General features: G+C 41.5%; 1 protein-coding gene across 2 annotated transcripts in view; it reads right to left on the bottom strand.

Moving 5' to 3' along the window:
* Positions 1–3,182: 3,182 nt before the first annotated feature.
* Positions 3,183–23,026, bottom strand: part of LOC116979066 (multidrug resistance-associated protein 5-like) — a 106,521-nt gene continuing 86,677 nt past the window's right edge. For both annotated transcript variants that reach the window (XM_033030507.1, XM_033030508.1), the window contains exons 23-30: positions 20,101–20,287; positions 18,701–18,790; positions 14,889–15,078; positions 14,025–14,184; positions 13,777–13,855; positions 10,097–10,210; positions 9,019–9,183; positions 3,183–5,987 (exon numbers count right to left, since the gene is read on the bottom strand). In XM_033030507.1, coding sequence (XP_032886398.1) covers positions 5,868–5,987; positions 9,019–9,183; positions 10,097–10,210; positions 13,777–13,855; positions 14,025–14,184; positions 14,889–15,078; positions 18,701–18,790; positions 20,101–20,287 — 1,105 coding nt within the window. In that variant the 3' untranslated portion in view covers positions 3,183–5,867. The remainder of the gene's footprint in view (positions 5,988–9,018; positions 9,184–10,096; positions 10,211–13,776; positions 13,856–14,024; positions 14,185–14,888; positions 15,079–18,700; positions 18,791–20,100; positions 20,288–23,026) is intronic.

Here is a 23,026-nt window from a genome sequence, read left to right as displayed (position 1 = left end):
CGGTGAAACATCACTCCCTGACGAGCTCAATGCGTTTTACGCACGCTTTGACAGGGAGAATACTGATGTGCCTTCCCGATCCCCCATTCGCTGTGATGGCATTTCAGTCTCAGTCACAGAGGCCGACGTCAGGAAATCCTTCAGAGGGGTGAACCCCCGAAAAGCACCTGGTCCTTATGGTATACCCGGTCGTGTTCTAAAAACCTGTGCGGACCAACCGGCGGGAGTTTTTACGGACATTTTCAACCTCTCACTTCTGAGGTCTGAGGTCCCCACCTGCTTTAAAAGGGCATCAATTATACCGGTGCCCAAGAAGAGTAAGGTGACGTGCCTCAATGACTATCGACCAGTGGCACTAACGCCGGTGGTGATGAAGTGCTTTGAGAGGCTGATCATGGAGCAAATCAACTCCTACCGCGACAAAAACCTGGACCCACTGCAGTTCGCTTACCGCCACAACAAATCAACGGTGGATGCAATCTCGCTGGCCCTCCACACCGCACTGGACCACTTGGACAACAAAAACTCATATGTCAGGCTGTTATTCATCGATTACAGCTCGGCATTCAACACAATCATCCCCTCCAAGCTGGTTACCAAACTCGCAGAACTGGGTCTCTGCGCATCCCTCTGCAACTGGATCCTCGACTTCCTCATCCACAGACCACAGTCTGTTCGTATTGGTGGAAATGTGTCAGCCTCGATAACAATCAGCACGGGAGCACCTCAAGGCTGCGTGCTCAGCCCCCTGCTGTACTCACTCTATACCCATGACTGCGTAGCCAACCACAGTGCGAACTCCATCATCAAGTTCGCTGACGACACCACTGTTGTGGGACGTATCACTGATGGGGATGAGTCAGAGTACAGAAGAGAGATCGAGCAACTGTCCATATGGTGCCAGCGCAATAACCTGGCCCTCAACACCAGCTAAACCAAGGAACTGATTGTGGACTTTGGAAGGAGTAGGAGGGGGACCCACAGCCCCATTTATATCAACGGGTCGATGGTTGAAAGGGTCAAGAACTTCAAATTCCTGGGCGTGCACATCTCTGAAGATCTTTCCTGGTCCGAGAACACTAACGCAATTATCAAAGAAGCTCATCAGCGCCTCTACTTCCTGAGAAGATTACGGAGAGTCGGTTTGTCAAGGAAGACTCTCTCTAACTTCTACAGGTGCACAGTAGAGAGCATGCTGACCGGTTGCATCGTGGCTTGGTTCGGCAATTTGAGCGCCCTGGAGAGGAAAAGACTACAAAAAGTAGTAAACACTGCCCAGTCCATCATCGGCTCTGACCTTCCTTCCATCGAGGGGATTTATCGCGTCGCTGCCTCAAAAAGGCTGGCAATATCATCAAAGACCCACACCATCCTGGTCACACACTCATCTCCCTGCTACCTTCAGGTAGAAGGTACAGGAGCCTGAAGACTGCAACAACCAGGTTCAGGAATAGCTACTTCCCCACAGCACTCAGGCTATTAAACCTGGCTCGGACAAAACTCTGATTATTAATAACCACTTTCTGCTATTTGCACTTTATCAGTTTATTTATTCATGTGTGTATATATTTATATCATGGTATATGGACACATTTATCTGTTTTGTAGTAAATGCCTACTATTTTCTGTGTGCTTAAGCAAAGCAAGAATTTCATTGTCCTATACAGGGACACATGACAATAAACTCACTTGAACTTGAACTTTAAATCTATCATTTCAGATTTTGAAGAAAAAACCTTGGATTTTTACTTCTTCCACACAGTTAGTCTCATGATTCTGGAAATACATCTAATTCCATATTCATAAATTTCCTCTGCATTATCTCCCATCCATTCACTGCTTTCCTATGGTATGGCCAGCACTATACGCAGAACACGAGGTCTTTTCTAATTAGCATTTACAGTTCTCTCACAACTGCTCTGCCTTTTTACCTATGCCTTGGCAAATAAAATAAAGTCACCTATATTCCTGTTTAATCACTTTATTGACCACTTCAGCAACTTTTAAGACCTGTGGGAGTACACTCCTCCACTCTGTTCTTCCTCCACATTATTTTCAATACTTTTATTTATTATGTTTTCAATTGTTGCACTGCTCCAAATATAACCATATAACCATATAACAATTACAGCACGGAAACAGGCCATCTCGGCCCTACAAGTCCATGCCGAACAACTTTTTTCCCTTAGTCCCACCTGCCTGCACTCATACCATAATCCTCCATTCCCTTCTCATCCATATGCCTATCCAATTTATTTTTAAATGATACCAACGAACCTGCCGCCACCACTTCCACTGGAAGCTCATTCCACACCGCTACCACTCTCTGAGTAAAGAAGTTCCCCCTCATGTTACCCCTAAACTTTTGTCCCTTAATTCTGAAGTCATGTCCTCTTGTTTGAATCTTCCCTATTCTCAAAGGGAAAAGCTTGATCACATCAACTCTGTCTATCCCTCTCATCATTTTAAAGACCTCTATCAAGTCCCCCCTTAACCTTCTGCGCTCCAGAAAATAAAGACCTAACTTATTCAACCTATCTCTGTAACTTAGTTGTTGAAACCCAGGCAACATTCTAGTAAATCTCCTCTGTACTCTCTCTATTTTGTTGACATCCTTCCTATAATTGGGCGACCAAAATTGTACACCATACTCCAGATTTGGTCTCACCAATGCCTTGTACAATTTTAACATTACATCCCAGCTTCTCAAATGTATTACTTCACATTTCTTGGGATTGAATTCCATTTTGCATCTTCGTCCGATTGATATATTTATTTTTCTTTCTGTGATCCGAAAACCTACCACCTCTCTGTAAACCACATGGTCAGCCTTCAGCAGCTTTTCCAGCTGTATTGCTTTGGGAAACTAAATGCTGCATTAGAAGGGTTTTTTCAACATTATTGCCAGGGGACCAGAGCAGCAGTATTGTGACTGCATAATTATAATCAAGAAACTAATCATAGTTATGAATTAACATGAGATTTTATCATGTTAAATCACACACCACGTATTATTATCAATCTTTAAAAATGATAATGGATTTCCACAACAAATTAATAAGAGTCATTAAAGCAAACCTGTGTAACATAAGTGGCATTTCTGAAGGATGTACTTATTTAGATCATTTCATTGATTTTAAATGTCTGAATTGTAGAGTTCTGCAAGAAGAAATAGCCATCAGTATGGTATAAAAATAACTTTATTGTTTTGGAAGTTCCATTTTACATCCAAAAGTATTTGATTATGTTAACACATGGAGAGACAACTTTACAAATGGAACCCGAGAAGATGAAAGGTCTAGACGCAAACATTTATAAAAAGACTCCATTTTTTATGAAGCTGTGAAGCACGAGTTGTGATGAATGTTTTACTGTCCATTACTGGAACAGGGACAGTATTTTTATATTTTGTACTTGGGATTCTAAATAACTCCTCATAAATACCTTTAAAACAACACTAGTACACAATCCCTTTGACAATTTTAAGCATGTCATTGCAGCTAAAAACATAAAACAAATGAATATTGTGCATTTCAGCAAAATTCACCTCATAACCACTCACATAGAAATACTATGCATAAAGGTTATCATTGTGAAGTCTTGTTATGAAATCAATGAATTCTGCAGAATTCTTATTTATCAAATCAGGGTAGACTCTGGTCGAATGGCTACATTTATACTGTCAAAACTAAATGCATTTTATTCAACATTACCAAAACACCTGTTTCTTATGATTTAGAATAACTAATGTGCTAATCAAGTTTTTTTTAATGTTTGGGCGTAGAGCCATGGGTCATGTTATAAGATATCAGTAAGAAATGTGAGGAACTGAAAATAAATTAGGTGTAGCTTCTAGTTTAACCAAACATAGGTCGTAACCGTCAGCAGACTGTTTGCAGAGACGAATATTCATGTCAGTCTTGAGGTTGAAGAACTGAAGCCTAGTTTTCACGAGATTTTCCAAATCTCTGTGAATGTTTTACAGAATATCATCAGAAAACTGGGAAAAGTGCAAATGTTCATTTAAGTGTGCACTCTCTTCTTGGGGTCATTAGCAAATTTACAACTGGAGGTTGCCATAAGCACACCAAACATTCTAGGTAAATGCCTTCAAGCATTTGTTAACTTTCTGAGTACCAGTCACATAGTGTTTTTTATACAGAGTGCAACAATTCTGAAATTGAACAGATGAACTGTCACTCTTTTTAACTACGGTAATCTCTTTCACCTCAGGATATAGTGAAGGTATCTATGAAAATATAATACTGACAAAAGAGGTGATTTCTTCTTTTTCCCCCACCGTAAAGTTATTTTTAATACATGTCCATTAATACAATAAAAGCTAGTTTTAAAAAAAAATCATTATAATAGGATCTGTACCCTTTGGGTTTAAATACAAATGCTGATTGTATCAGAGAATGTGTGTTTACATATCACTGATGTTAATGTATTTACAAAATACTAGATGTTTAACCTAATCTTCCAGAAAAATAAGAATAAAATAAAGAACATTTCATAAAAGATAGAAATGTCACCTTGTAACATTTCATAAAAGTTCCCTGGTCCTCAAAGATCATTGATCGTATGGTTCTGATCATGTCAGCATGTATACAGCCATGGCAGTCCTGCTTAAGATTTTCAAAGCATCTCAGAGACTTTAAAAAAAACCTGGATATTGCATCTGATAAATATATATATATATATTCTGGTTATTGACAATGGATGGCCATTAAAAAAATCACATTTTGAGTTTGAAATTGATATGCTGTGCATTATTAAACCCTTTAATATTTCTGAATTGCCTTGACCCTATTCAAAAGCTTACTGTAGCTTATCATTCTAAATACAGTAATAATATTGAAAATGTTAATCCACTGACATCTATAATCTGTTTAGAAGAATCTGATAATGAGCGAATACATGATTGGCAGTTAGATCTGTGACACGATTCAGATCTTAATTTGCACATTGACCAATGGTACACTCAATGGACCATGACACTGGTGAGCTGGTTCTCATCTGAACATATTTTATTTTCATAGCGGAGTGTAAAATATGTGAAATATTGGTTACTGCTCTGAGAAAGATTATGGGATCTAATCTTCAATGGTATGAACTACATCTTACATTGACGGGGTAAAAATTAATTATCTGCTGCCCCAGTAAATGGGTTCAAGTGAACAGTGCAGCACACTGTGTGATATAAAATAACAAAAGATCTATTGATGATGGCACAAAATTGTATTGAAAAAATATCCCTATTCTATTGAACCAAAATTAGGAAGGGTAAATAAATATAAGGGGAAAGAAAATGCATTTCTAATGAATATATTACTGTTCATAGCAACGACAGTCCTTTATTCCAGGATTTCCTTAAACAGCCCATTAATTTCTTCACTTCTGATATACTGTTTCATAAGTATGTATTTGCCATTCATTATTTCGTGTTTAGAGATTAGCTTTTGGCAAGGAGCAGTTCTTCACAAAGGATGTTAAAAGGATGCTTTGGTTTATAAAGTAAAAAGCAATCCATCGACTTAACAGTAAATATTTTATAATTGTGAACAGAATAGTTCCATTTCCAAGCACCAAACCTCGACATAAAGCATCCCTGAACAAATTTATCTGTGTACATTTCATCACGTATTCCCCTTTTAAAGGAATAACCACTATTGAAATTACTTGATGAATTATGGTGCCTCCAAGAGATAATAAATAATGTATGCATGAGTGACATTTTACTTGAAATACTTTATCCATCCACAAAGCATCCTGATGTTTTTCTTAACTTATTATGATGAAGGTCCCTCAGAGCTGAATCATAATTGAGCCAGAAACAGTTTGGTCAATTGTTCCTTGGTTGCTGATCATGGAGATACGCTGCTAGATGACGGAGCCACTATTTTGTTTTCCACTGAGCTAAGCATTGCATAGAATCTTGAATTGTCATTGGAGAGTAGCACACTGGGGCTGTCAAATTCAGCAATCTAATAAATAGAGAAAATATATTTCAATGTTAACAGTTGCATGTTGTAAAGACTGCCATTAGAAATCAACGTATAATCTCAATTGTAAATAACTTTCCCATTCTCTTTAAAATCTTTCAAAATCCTTTTTAATTGAAGATTTATAGTTCCCTGAACACATTGTGCTTGGGCAAATTTGGACAAATTTGTGAGAATCTCATGTGTCTGACCAAAGTAGCCTATCCTCATATGTGAATATTTGGGGCAAGGTTGGTTGGTTATTTAAGAGTTAGGAAATGTTTTGCTATTTAGTTCTTTACATCCCTTTTACTCTGGATATTTTTGTTTCTGTAGAGAAAAATCCAGGTTTAGTGTAGAATGCCAACAAATGCAGGGGATTTCCAACAGAAAAGCACTAAATCATGGGAACATCTGCTGAACCTGTCAACTTCCTGCCTGGCAGATCCACCCTGCCTGTCTTCATTCCTTCTACAGTATATATAGGTGCCAAGACTTCCTCTGTTACCCATTTTGTAAAAAAACATTGTTTAATAAACATTGGATGCTTCAAGGAAAACCGACATAAATGTATTAAGAAGGAAATAGAGCATTTTATTAATGGAAGACTTGAAACATGGTGACAGGCTATTTGATTCATTGAGTCCATATTAACCATCAAGCACCCATTTACACTCATCTGATAATCATTCCATTTTATTTCCCCCATATTCCCGTCAACTCTCCCCAGATTCTGCACACAGTGGGAACAATATACAGGTGCTAATTAACCTACCAACCCACAGGTGTCAATTAACCTAGGAACCCTCATAAAGCACAGAAACAGGCCCTTCTGCCCAATTTGTCTGTGCTGACCCAGATATTCCATCTACGCTTGCTCCACCTGCCAACATTTGCCCCATATCACTCTATATCTATCCTATCCATGTACCTGTCCAAATGTATTTTACATTTTGGTATAGTACCTGCCTCAACTATCTTCTCTGGCAACTAATTCCATATACCTAGCACCCTCTGTGTGCAAAAGTTGCTTCTCAGGTTCCAACTAAATCTTGTCTCTGTCGCTTTAACCTTCGTGAAAGTAGATTAGAGCAGCTGAAGAAAACCTGCACAATAGTTTACTGGGTGTGCCACTGTGCTGCTCCATACTGCTAATTACTGGTGGAACTGGTTGAGATTTGAGTGAAGGCATGGGTGGAGGTTTGAGTGAAGGCAAGCGTGAAATGGTCAGAGCAAAGATCCTATAGCAAGCAAGATAGATCACTCGACGAAAAAGACGTAGTACGGTCATGGGCAGATTCATGGGTAATTTTCGGCCCCATTTCCGTAACCGGCTTCCGCCTCCACACCAAAGATCCCATAGGATACTAGTGCGGAGACGGAAGCCGTTTACGGAAACATCCTCGTAAAAATAAAAGTTATTTGGGAAAAATCATCTCCTCATTTTCAGAATTATAATTTATTAACACAAACTGTTCCCCCGCAACGCTGATTACACTGCGAGTCGGGTTGGTCCGGGTCGGGTTACTGAAATGGATGAAAAAAAGGCCCACGTTCCGCTCCGTTGCGTACTACACGTCAGCCCATTGCATTTAGAAGGAGTGGTCTATCTTGCTTGCTATAGGATCTTTGGGTCAGAGTGTATGGCCTACTTCTGTGTTGCACACTGTAAGTGACATTGCTCAGGGCAATGAACAAGAAACCTGTTTTGTTGTGTGTGTTTGTCATTCCTCCACTGGATTATTATTTTCCTCAAGAATTGGCAGAGGGACAACATACTGGATCTTATTTTAAATCTTCACTATTGACTATCAAACATGTTTATTAACTTTTAAATGAAAAATACACTGAAGCCAGATAACCCTATTTGTACTGCAATATTAATGGTGGGGCTATCAATGCCTGCTTGATTATAGGGTAATTTTGATAGCAACTATGAATATCAGCGTGCCCACTAAATATAGAAATGCAGAAGTTGGTCTGCTCCACCAGTGTTGCAGTTTTTGCCAACTGACATGACCTTGAAAGTCTGCAATTTGTGCACTTGCCAACTAGGATCTCTTAAAATCTGTGACCTGCCCATATACAGATGTATGGACAGGAAGAAACTCTATTTCCAATCAGTTGCCTTGCATCTTAAATCCTTTTACCATTTCCTAAGAACTGAATTTTTTAGCTTAACCAATGCCTTTTTGCGGGTCCTAAATAGATTACGTTTTAAGATTAAACTTATTTATTTCAACAATTCAAGCAAATAAATACTCAAGAACAGTTGTCGGGAATTTGTTGGATTTAAATAGCTGTCTTTTAAATCAAACACAGTTGACAACCAGATACATTTCAACAATTATCATAACAAGGTTTATTTGGAATTTTGGCCAAGCCCCCTTTGAGGATGTCCAAGGGTAACTAACATTCAGTTAAAATGTGTCATGATTTACCTGGACGAGAAAGGTTTTAAACACTCTGAATGGTGACTGACTTGAAAGCTGTAGAGATGAAACTAAAATATCTTCCATTTGGTCGTGGGGCATTTTGATTCATCCACTTATCAGTGGGTGGTACAGTGGCACAGCAGTAAAGTTGCTGCCTTACAGCGCCAGAGACCTGGGTTTGATACTGACTATGATCTCTGTCTGTATGAAATTTGTATGTTCTCCCTGTGAATGCATGGGATTTCTCCGGGTGCTCCACTTTCCTCCCTCACTCCAAAGACATACAGGTTTGTAGGTTAATTGGCTTCTGTGAAAATGTAATTTGGCCCTAGTGTGTAGGATAGTGCAGGTGTACGGGGTGATCGCTGGACGACACGGACCCGGTGGGCCGAAGGACCTATTTCCGTACTGTATGTCTAAAGTCTAAAGTGCTCTAAGCAACTTCAACCAAAGATGGGGTTTTTTTCACTACAAGAACCTTGTGTTTGTCTTTCCATTGATAGCTTTAAATAAAAAATAGCATTTTAAAAAGTCAGTTTTCAGTCTCTAATATCTGATCTAGTTGTTAAGCGTAACTTGGACAAGCAATAGTATCTTACCTCTCCCTGGTCCATCACCATTATCCTGTCACAGTTCAAAACTGTGTGAAGACGATGTGCTACGATCAGCATTGTACAATTGGAAAAAACCTCCTGAATGGTCTTGTGAATCAATACGTCAGTATCAGTGTCAATGGCAGCGGTGGCTTCATCCAGCAATAAAATCTAATTTGAAGAAGTACATTTCAAAATTGCAGGTCTGAACAGTTTAACATGAGCAAGCTGGAAAAAAAGTATGAAAACAAAAGTGTTTGCACCTTATGCTCACCCTGACTTTGTTTTAAAACCAGTCAGCCTTGTTGTGAGATGGAAGTCATGGTGAAATAAATTAACTGAAGAAAATTCCAGGAAACTTGGTTTCCCTCCGCCCAAATACAAGGTAGTCAATGAATTTACTAAGATCAAGGTGACATGCCATTCATAACTATACACCTTTCATATGCAGCTGTGAAGGCTGCAGTTAGAAACTTATCATCCTGTTGTTTTTTCAATGCTGTTAATACGTTTTCATTATTTGCATGAGCTGACAAGTCAATGAAAGGAATCTAGTTTTGTGCTCACATAACTCTAATGTGATTCAGGAACATCTGCTTGAACTCCAAAGTAATCGATGGGTCCCCCTAAACTTGTAAAGCACTTCTTTGCTTGATAGGACAAACTTTTAATTGGCATTTAGTTCCAGATAGCAAATGTAAATCGATTTTGGATATGACAACTTGTCCACCAAACCAAATTCATGACATTCTTCATTCCCTCAGTCTAGTTGACTCTCTAACCTATTCATGCTATGTACAAGAACCCTCTCAGTTAATTTCATATTTCCATTACCCTTAATCTTACCTATAACATGTTCATACAATCAAACATTTGAAATGACATTATTTGAAATTACCTTTACTTTAAAACATATGTAGCTTTCTTGGTTGTTATTTACTATATCCTGACAAAAGATCATGAAGAATTATGAAATATCAAAACTTTAGATTCCAAAGCCCGCTATCTCTTGGTATCTTTACCTTCTAAGTCATTTGTTCTCCAATGGTGAATGCTGCAAAATAATACCATCTAAAATTGTTACCTTGCTGTGTTGTAGAAGAGCCCGTGCCACGCACAACAACTGCCGCTCACCCACAGAAAAATTCTCTCCATTTTCCATGACCTCAAAATCAAGTTTCTTATTCAGCTGTGAAATCTGTAAAATCCATATGTTCAACAATATTGTCAATTAATATCTGAAAATTGTAAATTCAGCTTCATTCTCACAAACTATTTTTGGTAAATTTTCAATTCCTTCAGTATTTAGTTTGGTTTGGTTTAGTTTAGTTTAGAGATACAGTGAGGAAACAGACCCTTCGGCCCACCGAGTCCACGCCGACCAGCGATCTCTGCACATCAACGCTATCCTACACACACTGGGGACAATTTACAATTATACCAAGCCAATTAACTTACAAATCTGTACGTCTTTAGATTGTGGGAGGAAACCGGAAATCCCAGAGAAAACCTACGCAGGTCATGAGGAGAATGTTCAAACAACGTGCATACAAGCACGTGTAGTCAGAATCGAACCCGGGTCTCTGGCACTTTAAGGCAGCAACTGTGCCACTGCATATTGAGTATGATTGGTGTTAATTTTGTAGAGTGTCAGTACACTGTATCTATTATGTTTAGGGTAAGGATAGCAGTGGTTAAATTCTGAGTAAAATTCCACTTTTCTGTCCAATAATACAACTCTTCTCTAGTTGTTATATTTCTTAACTTAATCTGGAAAGAGTCTTCTCAGTAGAAATCATAAACTTGTCCAAAAAAGGTTTACTCAGTATATAATATTTGCTTTACTTTATGCAGAAGAATTTATAAGGAGCTGCCAACAAATAGAGAAACACAGCATGACAATGTAAGTCGATAGGTTCTAAGTATTCAGGTATAAATAATTATCACTGAGAAATGTATTGCTTTTTTTTAAATTGAGCTGTTCCCGACTCCAGGGTTATATAAAAGAAAATTTAACTAAAGCATAGTAATAAATCTTGTTTCTTGCAAGAAAGATTAATAGCCTGTCACTGGAATACAAAGAGAAAACCTAAGAAATCAATTACATAAAACAAGTAATCATGTGATTTGAATGACAAAACCATGTAGTCCAATATATTATTGAAGTTGATCAAATTTCTTTCATTCAGATCTTAGTGGAATAAAACCACAACAGGAACATCACAAAGTATGGTCAACAAAAATATATACAAAACTAGACCAAGTGCAGACCCGTTGGGTCTGTTCCCCCAACGTGCGGTTGTGGGGGGGGGGGGGGGGGGCCGGCGGCACGCAGCGTCACACACACTAACTATCCCCCCCCCCAGCACTCACGCTAATTATCCCCTTGATATTATATTAATATTATTAATTTGCTCCTTTTACCCCATAACCACCCTATCTACTGACGCATAGCCCCCAACTTGCAGTCACATCTAGAGAGGGGGGGGGGGTTTGGGCAGGCGGGGCTAGAGAGTGAGGGCAGAGAGAGAAGGGGCAGAGGCAGAGAGAGAGACAGAGACACAGAGAGAGGGGCAAGAGGGATAGGGAGGTGGAGAGGAGGATAAGAGGGAGGGTGGGTGAGGGGGTAAGGTGGGGGAGGAGGGGAGGAGTGAGAGGGTGAGAGTGAGGAGGAGAGAGAGGGGTGCTGAGAGGGGGGTGAGGTGGGGAGCAGGGAGTGGGAGGGAGGGGGGAGGGTGGAGGGAAGAGGGTAGGGGGTGTGGAGGGGAGGGGGTTTAGGGGAGGGAGGGAGGGTGGGTGGGGGAGGGGATGGAGGGGAGGAGGGGAGGAGGGGGGGAGAGAGGGGGGGAGGGGGGGGGGGAGGGAGGGGGGGGGGGGGGGGGGGGGGGGGGGGGGGGGGGGGGAGAGGGGGGGAGAGGGGGGGGGAGGGAGAGAGAGAGGGAGAGGGAGGGGGAGAGAGAGAGTGTGCTGAGAGGGGAGGGGGAGAGGTGGGAAGCAGGGAGGGGAGGGAGGGTGGAGGGAAGGAGGTAGGGGTGTGTGGAGGGGAGGGGGTTTAGGGGAGAAATGGTGGGGAGGGGATGGAGGGGAGGGGGGTAGAAAAAGAGGGGAGAGAGAGAGGGGGGGAGAGGAGGCGGGGGGAGAGGAGGGGGGAGAGGAGAGGAGAGGGAGAGGGGGGGGAGGAGAGGGGGGGAGAGGGTGGGAGAAGGGGGGAGAAGGGGGGGAGAGGAGGGGTGAGGTGGGGAGAGGTGGGGAGAGGTGGGGAGAGGAGGGGAGAGGAGAGGAGAGGAGGGGAGAGGGGGGGGAGAGGAGAGGGGGGAGAGGAGAGGGGGGAGAGGGAGAGGAGGGGAGAGGGGGAAGAGGAGAGGGGGAGAGGAGAGGGAGTGAGGGGGGTTCGGAGAGGGGGGAGAGGAGAGGGGGGAGAGGAGAGGGGGGAGAAGAGAGGGGGAGTAGGAGAGGGGGTTATGGGAGGGGGGGAGAGGAGATGGGGGAGAAGAGGAGAGGGGGAGAGGAGAGGGGGGGGAGGAGAGGGGGAGGAGGAGAGGGGGAGGAGAGGGGGAGGAGAGGGGGGGGAGGAGAGTGGGAGAAGGGGGGAGAAGGGGGGGAGAGGAGGGGTGAGGTGGGGAGAGGAGGGAGAGGAGTGGAGAGGAGGGGAGAGGAGAGGGGGAGAGGAGAGTGGGGTGAGGAGAGGGGCCAGAGGAGGGTTGGGGAGAGGAGAGGGGGGGAGAGGAGAGGGGGGGAAGAGGAGGGGGGCGGGAAGAGGAGAGGGGGAGGGGAGAGGGGGGAGGGGAGGGGGGGGGGGAGGGGGGGGGGGGGAGGGGAGGGGGGGGGGGAGGAGAGGGGGTGGGGGGGGAAGAGAGGGGGGAGAGGACGGGGGGGGAGAGAACCTAAAAAAACATTTTAGAGCCAAAAAAGACACATTCTGCAAGCATTGTAGAACCAAAAGAGACACTTTTTGCAAACATTTTAGAACCAATAAACACTTTTTGCAAACATTTTAGAACCAATAAGGACACTTACATTTGAGTTGACATGTGTTCAGTGTTATTCACAGCTCAGAGAAACGTGTCCCTCTGCCGTCCTCCAGCTTGCAGACACTGATTGAGGCACACAACTTCCTGGTTTTATAGTCCCTCCCCCCTGCCGCCCGCAGGGGCAGCAGAGAGAATGGGGAATTTTGTAAAATCATTAACATCTCTGTCATTTTTCATCGACGGGAAAAATCCTTGGCACACATGCGGTGGAGGGGGGCTCTGAGCAAGGTGGCCAAAAATGACGGCCGTAGGTGGCAGCGTTCTCTCGGAAATCGCAGCACAGATGGCCAAAACCGGTCAAGAACAGACTTTTAGTAATATAGATATTCCTTCACAGGTTTCAGCTGTGATTTGATCCAGCAATGGAAATATGATTTGCCACAAGGCAACAGATCTATGGATTTATGTAACTGTCTGGCCTATAAACCACTTGTGACATCCAATGTGTTTCACGTAACACTCTTTAGAATAAAACGTATCACCTTGTAGGATTTTCGTGGGTTATTTCTCTATTTTAAAGTTACAGTACTCTTTCAATACGTGTTTTTGACAATTTATTTTGAATCCATGTGGTATAATTTGACTTGGCGTGAAACAAAATTATACCAACAATCCAGGGTACAAACAAGATACTGTAATATTATTACATATTACAGACAAATAAGACAGAACAGAAGCATGTGATGCAGAGAAAATGTATGTTTTGTATCACTTACATATTACGGGTACTTACATTTTCTTTCATGTGAGCTCTTTCTAACACATCCCAAATTTGAGCATCAGTATATTGATTATAAGGATCCAGGTTTGATCTGAAAATAAACACAATTTGTATCCCTTGTTGGTATGGGTATGATATTCCCCTTAGGATATGGACTTCAGTTGTATGAAAGTTCTTTTGAAAATGGTACAATCTGTGCTTCTTAAAGCTTAATTTCCAAGATACAGATCAATGGGAACTTAGTTAAATCATTTACATACCTAATGGTCCCAGCAAATAGCACAGGTTCCTGTGGGATAATGGATAGTTTCTTTCGAAGATCGTCCAGTCCAATATCACTGATCTTCACACCATCTATTGTAATGGCACCACTGGAAATTTCTACCAGTCTGAACAATGTCACTCCCAGGGATGACTTCCCTGTTAATAAAACATGACTCAGAATGAATTGATCTTTGATTAGTGTCCACCTCCTATGGGTTTCCATGTATAAAATGGCTGAATCTCCTGCAGGCTTCTCGGGTGAAGTGATAATGACTGCAATCGGAGGTCTGAGGGTGGAAATCTCATAATTCCCCAGCAGATAATGGAATAGAATAGATTTTTCATTGGCTGTTATTTCATCTGGAAAATTCTGGAATTTTTGAACTTGACTGAATAAAGGGCAATCATGCCTTGACTTGAGCATGGGAGCTATTTCCAAAATGATTTAGTTACTTTAATGGTTGTTAAGTCCATGAATTTAATTACAAACTTTTAAATGAGGTCAGAATAATAAAAACTCTGACAACTCTGATATCTTGCACACTGTGAAATTCTTCAATTTATGCACCAACCCGCGATGACAAACATCTGTTGAGGAAAATTTCCTTCTTTAAATGCTCCGTGCAAGATCACTGGTTCCAAGTTAAATATTTGGTAATTTCATGTAAAATATAATATTATATTTGTGCATCAGCACACCAATTATGTAACATAATGATTGAAATAGAAACTGACTTGCTGACAGTAAAATGTGTTACTTTAAATAATTTAGTCAGGGGTCACAACTTCAAAAATCTCTTTAAATAATTTCAACATTCTCCAATATAATTTATGAATACTATAAATACGAATGTAAATACCTGATCCTGTTCTCCCTACAATGCCTATCTTTTCCCGGGGTTTGATGGTAAATGTAACTTTCTTCAGTACAAGTGGTAGGTTTTCACGGTAACACATTTCCACTTCATGAAACTGGATTTGTCCTTCCCGAGGCCAGTTGAGAGAAGGTGCTGTCTCTGGAATATGAGATGGTGCTTCTGATTCCAAATTCTAAACGTGAAAAATAATGTAAAATATAACATCAAATTGTAACAAATTTCTGACAATCACATGATATATTGTTTCCTGACTAGTGATAATCCAAGAAATGCAGCTGCTTTAAAGGTGAAATACAAACAACAAATGATGGAAACATTCACAGGTCGGGCAGCATCTGTGAAATGAGAAACAGTCAGCATTATTCACGGTCTGATGAAAGGTCCTTGACTTGAGACGTTCATTCTGTTTCTGTTTCCTCAGATGCTGCCAGACCAGCTGAATGTTTCCAGCATTTTCTGTTTTATTTGATGGTTGGCCAGGTGTCATGATCTGTTAGATGTTCTGTTACTACTCAAAAGTAGTTCTGTTCAGCACTTTAAACATACAACTTGGAAAAAAATTATAAAAAGATATTGCATAATCATACAATTGAAAAATCCCCATTACAATTGTATTGCACTTGAATGGAAAGCCACTCTGTTATATTATTTAATCAACCCATTACATCACGTAGCCTTCTGATTGGGTTTATAAATTATAAATTCATCTTTAGTGTGTAGCACTGAATACATTATTTGGCAGCAGCAACAAGCTGCACTTCCCATCCAAACTACAGTTCCATGACCATATAACCATATAACCATATAACAATTACAGCACGGAAACAGGCCATCTCGGCCCTACAAGTCCGTGCCGAACAACTTTTTTCCCTTAGTCCCACCTGCCTGCACTCATACCATAACCCTCCATTCCCTTCTCATCCATATGCCTATCCAATTTATTTTTAAATGATACCAACGAACCTGCCGCCACCACTTCCACTGGAAGCTCATTCCACACAGCTACCACTCTCTGAGTAAAGAAGTTCCCCCTCATGTTACCCCTAAACTTCTGTCCCTTAATTCTGAAGTCATGTCCTCTTGTTTGAATCTTCCCTATTCTCAAAGGGAAAAGCTTGATCACATCAACTCTGTCTATCCCTCTCATCATTTTAAAGTCCTCTATCAAGTCCCCCCTTAACCTTCTGCGCTCCAGAGAATAAAGACCTAACTTATTCAACCTATCTCTGTAACTTAGTTGTTGAAACCCAGGCAACATTCTAGTAAATCTCCTCTGTACTCTCTCTATTTTGTTGACATCCTTCCTATAATTGGGCGACCAAAATTGTACACCATACTCCAGATTTGGTCTCACCAATGCCTTGTACAATTTTAACATTACATCCCAGCTTCTATACTCAATGCTCTGATTTATAAAGGCTAGCATACCAAAAGCTTTCTTTACCACCCTATCTATATGAGATTCCACCTTCAAGGAACTATGCACGGTTATTCCCAGATCCCTCTGTTCAACTGTATTCTTAAATTCCCTACCATTTATCATGTACGTCCTATTTTGATTTGTCCTGCCAAGGTGTAACACCTCACATTTATCAGCATTAAACTCCATCTGCCATCTTTCAGCCCATTTTTCCAAATGGCCTAAATCACTCTGTAGACTTTGGAAATCCTCTTCATTATCCACAACACCCCCTATCTTGGTATCATCTGCATACTTACTAATCCAATTTACCACCCCTTCATCCAGATCATTGATGTACATGACAAACAACAAAGGACCCAACACAGATCCCTGAGGCACCCCACTAGTCACCTGCCTCCAACCCGACAAACAGCCATCCACCATTACCCTCTGGCTTCTCCCATTCAGCCACTGCTGAATCCATCTTGCTATTCCTGCATTTATACCCAACAGTTTAACCTTCTTAACCAACCTTCCATGAGGAACCTTGTCAAAGGCCTTACTAAAGTCCATATAGACAACATCCACTGCTTTACCCTCGCCAATTTCCCTAGTAACCTCTTCAAAAAATTCAAGAAGATTAGTCAAACATGACCTTCCAGGCACAAATCCATGTTGACTGTTCCTAATCAGACCCTGTTTATCCAGATGCTTATATATATTATCTCTAAGTATCTTTTCCATTAATTTGCCCACCACTGAAGTCAAACTAACAGGTCTATAATTGCTAGGTTTACTCTTAGAACCCTTTTTAAACAATGGAACAACATGCGCAGTACGCCAATCCTCGGGGACTATTCCCGTTTCTAATGACATTTGAAATATTTCTGTCATAGCCCCGGCTATTTCTACACTAACTTCCCTCAATGTCCTAGGGAATATCCTGTCAGGACCTGGAGACTTATCCACTTTTATATTTTTCAAAAGTGTCAGTACTTCTTTTACTTTGAAACTCATAGTATCCATAACTACTCTACTCGTTTCCCTTACCTCACATAATTCAATATCCTTCTCCTTGGTGAATACCGAAGAAAAGAAATTGTTCAATATCTCCCCCATCTCTTTTGGCTCTGCAGATAGCTGCCCACTCTGTTTCTCCAATGGACCAATTTTATCCCTCGTTATCCTTTTGTTATTAATATAGCTGTAGAAACCCTTTGGATTTACTTTCACCTTACTTGCCAAAGCAACCTCATATCTTCTTTTAGCTTTTCTAATTTCTTTCTTAAGATTCTTTTTACATTCCTTATACTCCACAAGCACCTCATTTACTTCATGCTGCCTATAATTATTGTAGATCTCCCTCTTTTTCCGAACAAGATGTCCAATTTCCCTTGAAAACCAGGGCTCTTTCCAATTTTCACTGTTACCTTTCAACTGAACAGGAACATAAAGATTCTGTACTCTTTAAATTTCCCCTTTAAATGTCCACCATTTCTCTTCTACATCTTTCCCATAAAACAAAATGTCCCAGTCCACTCCTTTTAAATCATCTCGCATCTCATCAAAGTTAGCCTTTCTCCAATCAAAAATCTCAACCCTAGGTCCAGTTCTGACCTTCTCCATAATTATATTGAAACTAATGGTATTGTGATCACTGGACCCGAAGTGCTCCCCAACGCATACCTCCGCCACCTGTCCCGTCTCATTTCCTAACAGGAGGTCCAGCACTGCCCCTCCTCTAGTAGGTACCTCTATGTATTGCTGCAAAAAACTATCCTGCACACATTTTACAAACTCCAAACCATCCAGCCCATTTACAGAATGTGTTTCCCAGTCTATGTGTGGAAAGTTGAAATCTCCCACAATCACTACCTTGTGCTTACTACTAATATCTGCTATCTCCTTACATATTTGCTCTTCCAATTCTCGTTCCCCATTTGGCGGTCTATAATACACCCCTATAAGTGTTGCTACACCTTTCCCACTTCTCAGTTCCACCCAAATAGCCTCCCTAGATGAGCCCTCCAATCTATCCTGCCAAAGCACTGCTGTAATATCTTCCCTGACTAGCAATGCAACACCTCCACCTCTTGCCCCTCCAATTCTATCACACCTGAAGCAACGAAATCCTTAAAATATTTAGTTTCCAATCACAGCCCTCCTGCAACCATGTTTCACTGATCGCCACAACATCATACTTCCAGGTGTCTATCCAGACTCTAAGCTCATCCACCTTTCTTACAATGCTCCTAGCATTAAAATATGCACATTTAAGATTACAGCTGGGTCCCACCCAGCCCCATATCCTCAGATTCCTTTTTCATGTCCAAATCGGGTTACTTTTCACAGTTTAAATACAAAATGCCATGATTAAAACTACAATACTGACCATTATGTAATGCCTGATCCTCTCTACAGATGTGAACCTGGCTTCTGATTCTGATGCTAGGCGGACCGTAAATTGAAAAAGTCCTGTGAGCTGATTGGGAACATCAAAAGATAAAATTAAGAGGTTATTCTAATGAGAGGGAATGAAATCAGTAAAAACATTTACGTATAATTTAACTAAAATGCACAATTTAAATTGATATTTTAGACAGCAATATGTTCTGAAATATGTAGATAACATTGTAGACATCACACGAGTACCTTAGTAATAGTATTCTGTAAGATTCTTAAACAGGTAACTATTCCTCAGTCATATTAAGGGTTTCCCATTTCCACTGTGGGGAAAGTAGGATGAAAAGACAATGTTCTGGGCGTAATGAAGATTGTAAAATCTTGTAGTTATATGTATTTGAAATTGTGAGCATTACAGAGTCTTCCATTGAACAAGCATATCAGTTTTATCCTTAAAAAAAACTCCCCATTGGGTTAAGCATACCCTGTGGAGTTGAGAAACTGCTTGAGCAGCTTGTAGTCATTTCCTGACATTCACTGCTCAAACATAAATTACTGCTGAGTTTGTAATAACACACAAACAATTTGCACTAATCTATCATCCCCATGTTTACTGACTCTGATTTTAATTCTCATTTTTGCCATTTCCCTTTCTATAATTACACCTCTCCAACATGCCTGTGTTCCTCCAAATCTAGTCTCTTGATTGTCCATATGTAGAATTGCGCTACTATTACCAGCAGCGGTTTCAGCTGCCAGGACATTAAGTTCTCGATTTCTACCCTTTCACTTCTACATCCTAAACTGTTCCTCCATCTTATGCCGTTTTTGCACATTCTTTATAATTTCTCCTTATGCTAATCTGTGGCAAATTTTGTGTGATAATGTTCCTATAAAAAGTCTTGGAGTAATATATGATATTGAAAAGCCTGTTTGAATGCATAATGCCCCTGTCCCACTTAGGAAACCTGAACGGAAACCTCTGGAGACTTTGTGCCCCACCCAAGGTTTCCGTGCGGTTCCCGGAGGTTGCAGGTGGTTACCGGAGGTTGCAGGTAATGGAAGCAGGTAGGGAGACTGACAAAAACCTCCGGGAACCGCACGGAAACCTTGGGTGGGGCGCAAAGTATCCAGAGGTTTCCGTTCAGGTTTCCTAAGTGGGACAGGGGCATAAGTGGGACAGGGGCATTACAATAATAACAGTCATAACAATGAACTGCAGATGCTGGTTTATACCAACGATAAACATAAAATGATGGGAGTAACTCAGCGGGTCAGGCAGCATCCATTGAGAACATGGACAGGCAATCTTTTGGGTTGGATCCCTTGGTTGTGTTTTGTTGTTAATCACACTACAAAACTTTCAGACAGTTTTAAATTGGAACGTGCCTGCACTGTATGGGAGATGGCAAGACCTGCATAGGCTGGTGAAATCCTTCCATGCATGAAAATCATCATTGCTGAAACTATGGTGATGAGTATAATACTAATGAGGTCAAGGCGTACAGCCAGCCATCGCATGCCACAGCTGAATAGGAAATGTGGGCCTTGATTACAATCCAGTAGTTCTTGATACCTGAGAAAAAATGACAGCAGCAGTTAAGAGCCAGTACATCTGATTCTCCAAAATTGTGTATGTAGACCAAAAGTATCTAGGCTCATCAATAGCTTCAAGGCTTACATGGCATATTCCACCACCAGATATCAGGAGTGGTGTTTGTATTCCTTCATTTAGTGACTCTGCTCATGCATCTCCCAACAGAAAAGCAGACATTACAAATTAACCAACAAATGTGTCTAAGATAATACACGTACCTTAAATATATTTGTTCAGTTCAAGCTTTGGAAATAGGTACACAAACTGTATTCTCCTTAGAGTATTAATTCTAAACCTAATTTTAATTAATTTGAAAATATGACAATGGGATTTTGAAGTCTCCGGATGTTTCACAGAACAAACGTTTTAATTTATGTTTAGGAAGGAACTGCCGATGCTGGTTTACATCGATCATAGACACAAAATTCTGGAGGAACTTCGTGGGTCAGGCAACATCTCCGGAGAAAAGGAATAGGTGATGTTTCGGGTCAAGATCCTTCTTCGGACACTGAAGTCTTGAGATGATTAAGTCTGAAGAAAGGTCTCGACCCGAAATGTCATATATACTTTTAACTAATGTGATTGGATTTTCATAATTAACTGACAAGTTTACTCATCCTAACTCCTTCAAGCTACTAATAGTTTGGGATTTTACACAGTTAGTTTCACTTCAGCAGAACAGTCAAAGATGAAAATAAGCCATTTCTCTTCTCAAGATCATTGGGGCTCACAGGTGCAAGGTAAACTGCTGACAGCACTTTATACATACATTTCACCACAAAACACATCCTATTTCTCATGCCCCCTGACCATATCCCAATGTCCACACGGTTTTATTAATGTGCCACAATGCAGCATTGTGCCACATCAGAAACAACTTATTCCCTTCCAAAAGTAGACAACGTGTTGGAGTAATTTAGCAGGTCAGGCAGCATCTATGGAAAACATAGATAGATAAAGTTTTGGGTCAGGACCATTCTTTCGACTGATTGTGGTGGTGGTGGTGGTGGGGAGGTGGTGGGGAGGGGGGGGGGGGAGGGGGGGTTGGGGGCATGGGAGGGGAAGAAAGCTGGAGGAGAGGAGGGCAGGACAGAGCCTGGCAGGTAATGGGTTGAATCAGGCAAAGGTGGTTTTAATAGGCAGATGGTTGGACAAAGGCCAGAGATGAAAAGACAGAAGGTGTGGGATGAAAGGATTGTGGGGCTAGAAAAAGGATGGAAGGGAGGAGGGGGGGGGGGAGAAATAGTCGTGAGTCCAGATGGGACACAGGGGAGAAGGAGGGCGAGGGGAGGGGGTTTCGGGAAAGAAGGGAGATGAAGGGTTTTGTATTTACCTAAAATTTGAAAATTCAATATTCATACCAGTAGGTTGTAAGCTAACCAAGCCTAACATGAGGTGGTGTTCCTCATGCATGGCCTAACTGACAATGGAGGAGGCCCAGGCCAGAAAGGACAGTGTAGGAATGTGAAGGCAAGTTAAAATGGTTAGCAACCGGGAGATCCAGTAGGCCTTGGCAGACTGAGCGCAGGTGTTTAGCGAAACACTTACCCCCCCCCCCCGCCGACTATATACAAGTAATATCATGCTTGAATTTGTGCACTTGTATACACATCCATAAGCACGTACAGGGTACACAAAATTGCTGGGGAAACTCAGCGGGTGCAGCAGCATCTATGGAGCGAAGGAAATAGGCGACGTTTCGGGCCGAAACCCTTCTTCAGACTGATGGGGGGTGGGAGAAAGAAGGAAAAGGGGAGGAGGGGGAGGGTGGGAGGAGACAGCTAGAGGGTTAAGGAAGGGGAGGCGACAGCAAGGGCTAGCAAAATTGGGAGAATTCAATGTTAATGCCATACGGACGCAAGGTCCCCAGACGGAATATGAGGTGCTGTTCCTCCAATTTCCGCTGTTGCTCACTCTGGCAATGGAGGAGACCCAGGACAGAGAGGTCGGATTGGGAATGGGAGGGGGAGTTGAAGTGCTGAGCCGCCGGGAGTTCAGGTAGGTTATTGTGGACTGAGCGGAGGTGTTCGGCGAAACGATCGCCCAACCTACGCTTGGTCTCCCCGATGTAAATCAGCATAAGCACGTACACATGTGTATAGACCTATGAGTGGTTCCCCAATATCTTACAGTTCAGAAGATGCAAGATTAATTGCAAGCTCATGCCATTAACTGATCCTAACTGTCAGAGGCCTGGATGTTAACACGGGATAGGATTTATATAGATAAGGGAAGGAAGCAGAAACATTGATTGAAAGGTTCTTTGTCCGCCTGGAAGCTTGATTGATTGAGAAGCTTTGCGTTCAGCTGGGTGAGGAGATCTAACAGTAGACCCAGCAGCACATACCTGACCCAAAATATTGTCTGTCCATTCCCTCCCAACATGCTATCTGACCTGCTGAGTTCCTCCATGCTTTGTATTCAGCACGAACCGAAAGGTACCAATCTATGATCTGAGGAAAGATGGGAGACTACTCTGGTTCTTTGTGATCCACAAGTACATAGCGAATCCTCAATGTTGGCATTGACTCTCTTTAGCTGAAGATGGTAAATGGAGCAGCCCACTATTAAATCTTAAAAATCAAATTTGATAATTAATTATTTACATTTTCCATTCATCTTCTGAGAGTGGATTGGCTGCCTTTCCATTGTTCTGCACTCATTAACTGTGAAATGGTGATTGGGACTGGAGATAAGTTTGAGATTTAAAAAATGTTG

The sequence above is a fragment of the Amblyraja radiata genome, chromosome 12, assembly GCF_010909765.2.
Source record: "Amblyraja radiata isolate CabotCenter1 chromosome 12, sAmbRad1.1.pri, whole genome shotgun sequence".
Lineage (NCBI taxonomy): Eukaryota > Metazoa > Chordata > Chondrichthyes > Rajiformes > Rajidae > Amblyraja > Amblyraja radiata.
Note: the sequence above shows the minus strand (reverse complement) of the source record. Positions and strands in the feature narration are given on the sequence as shown.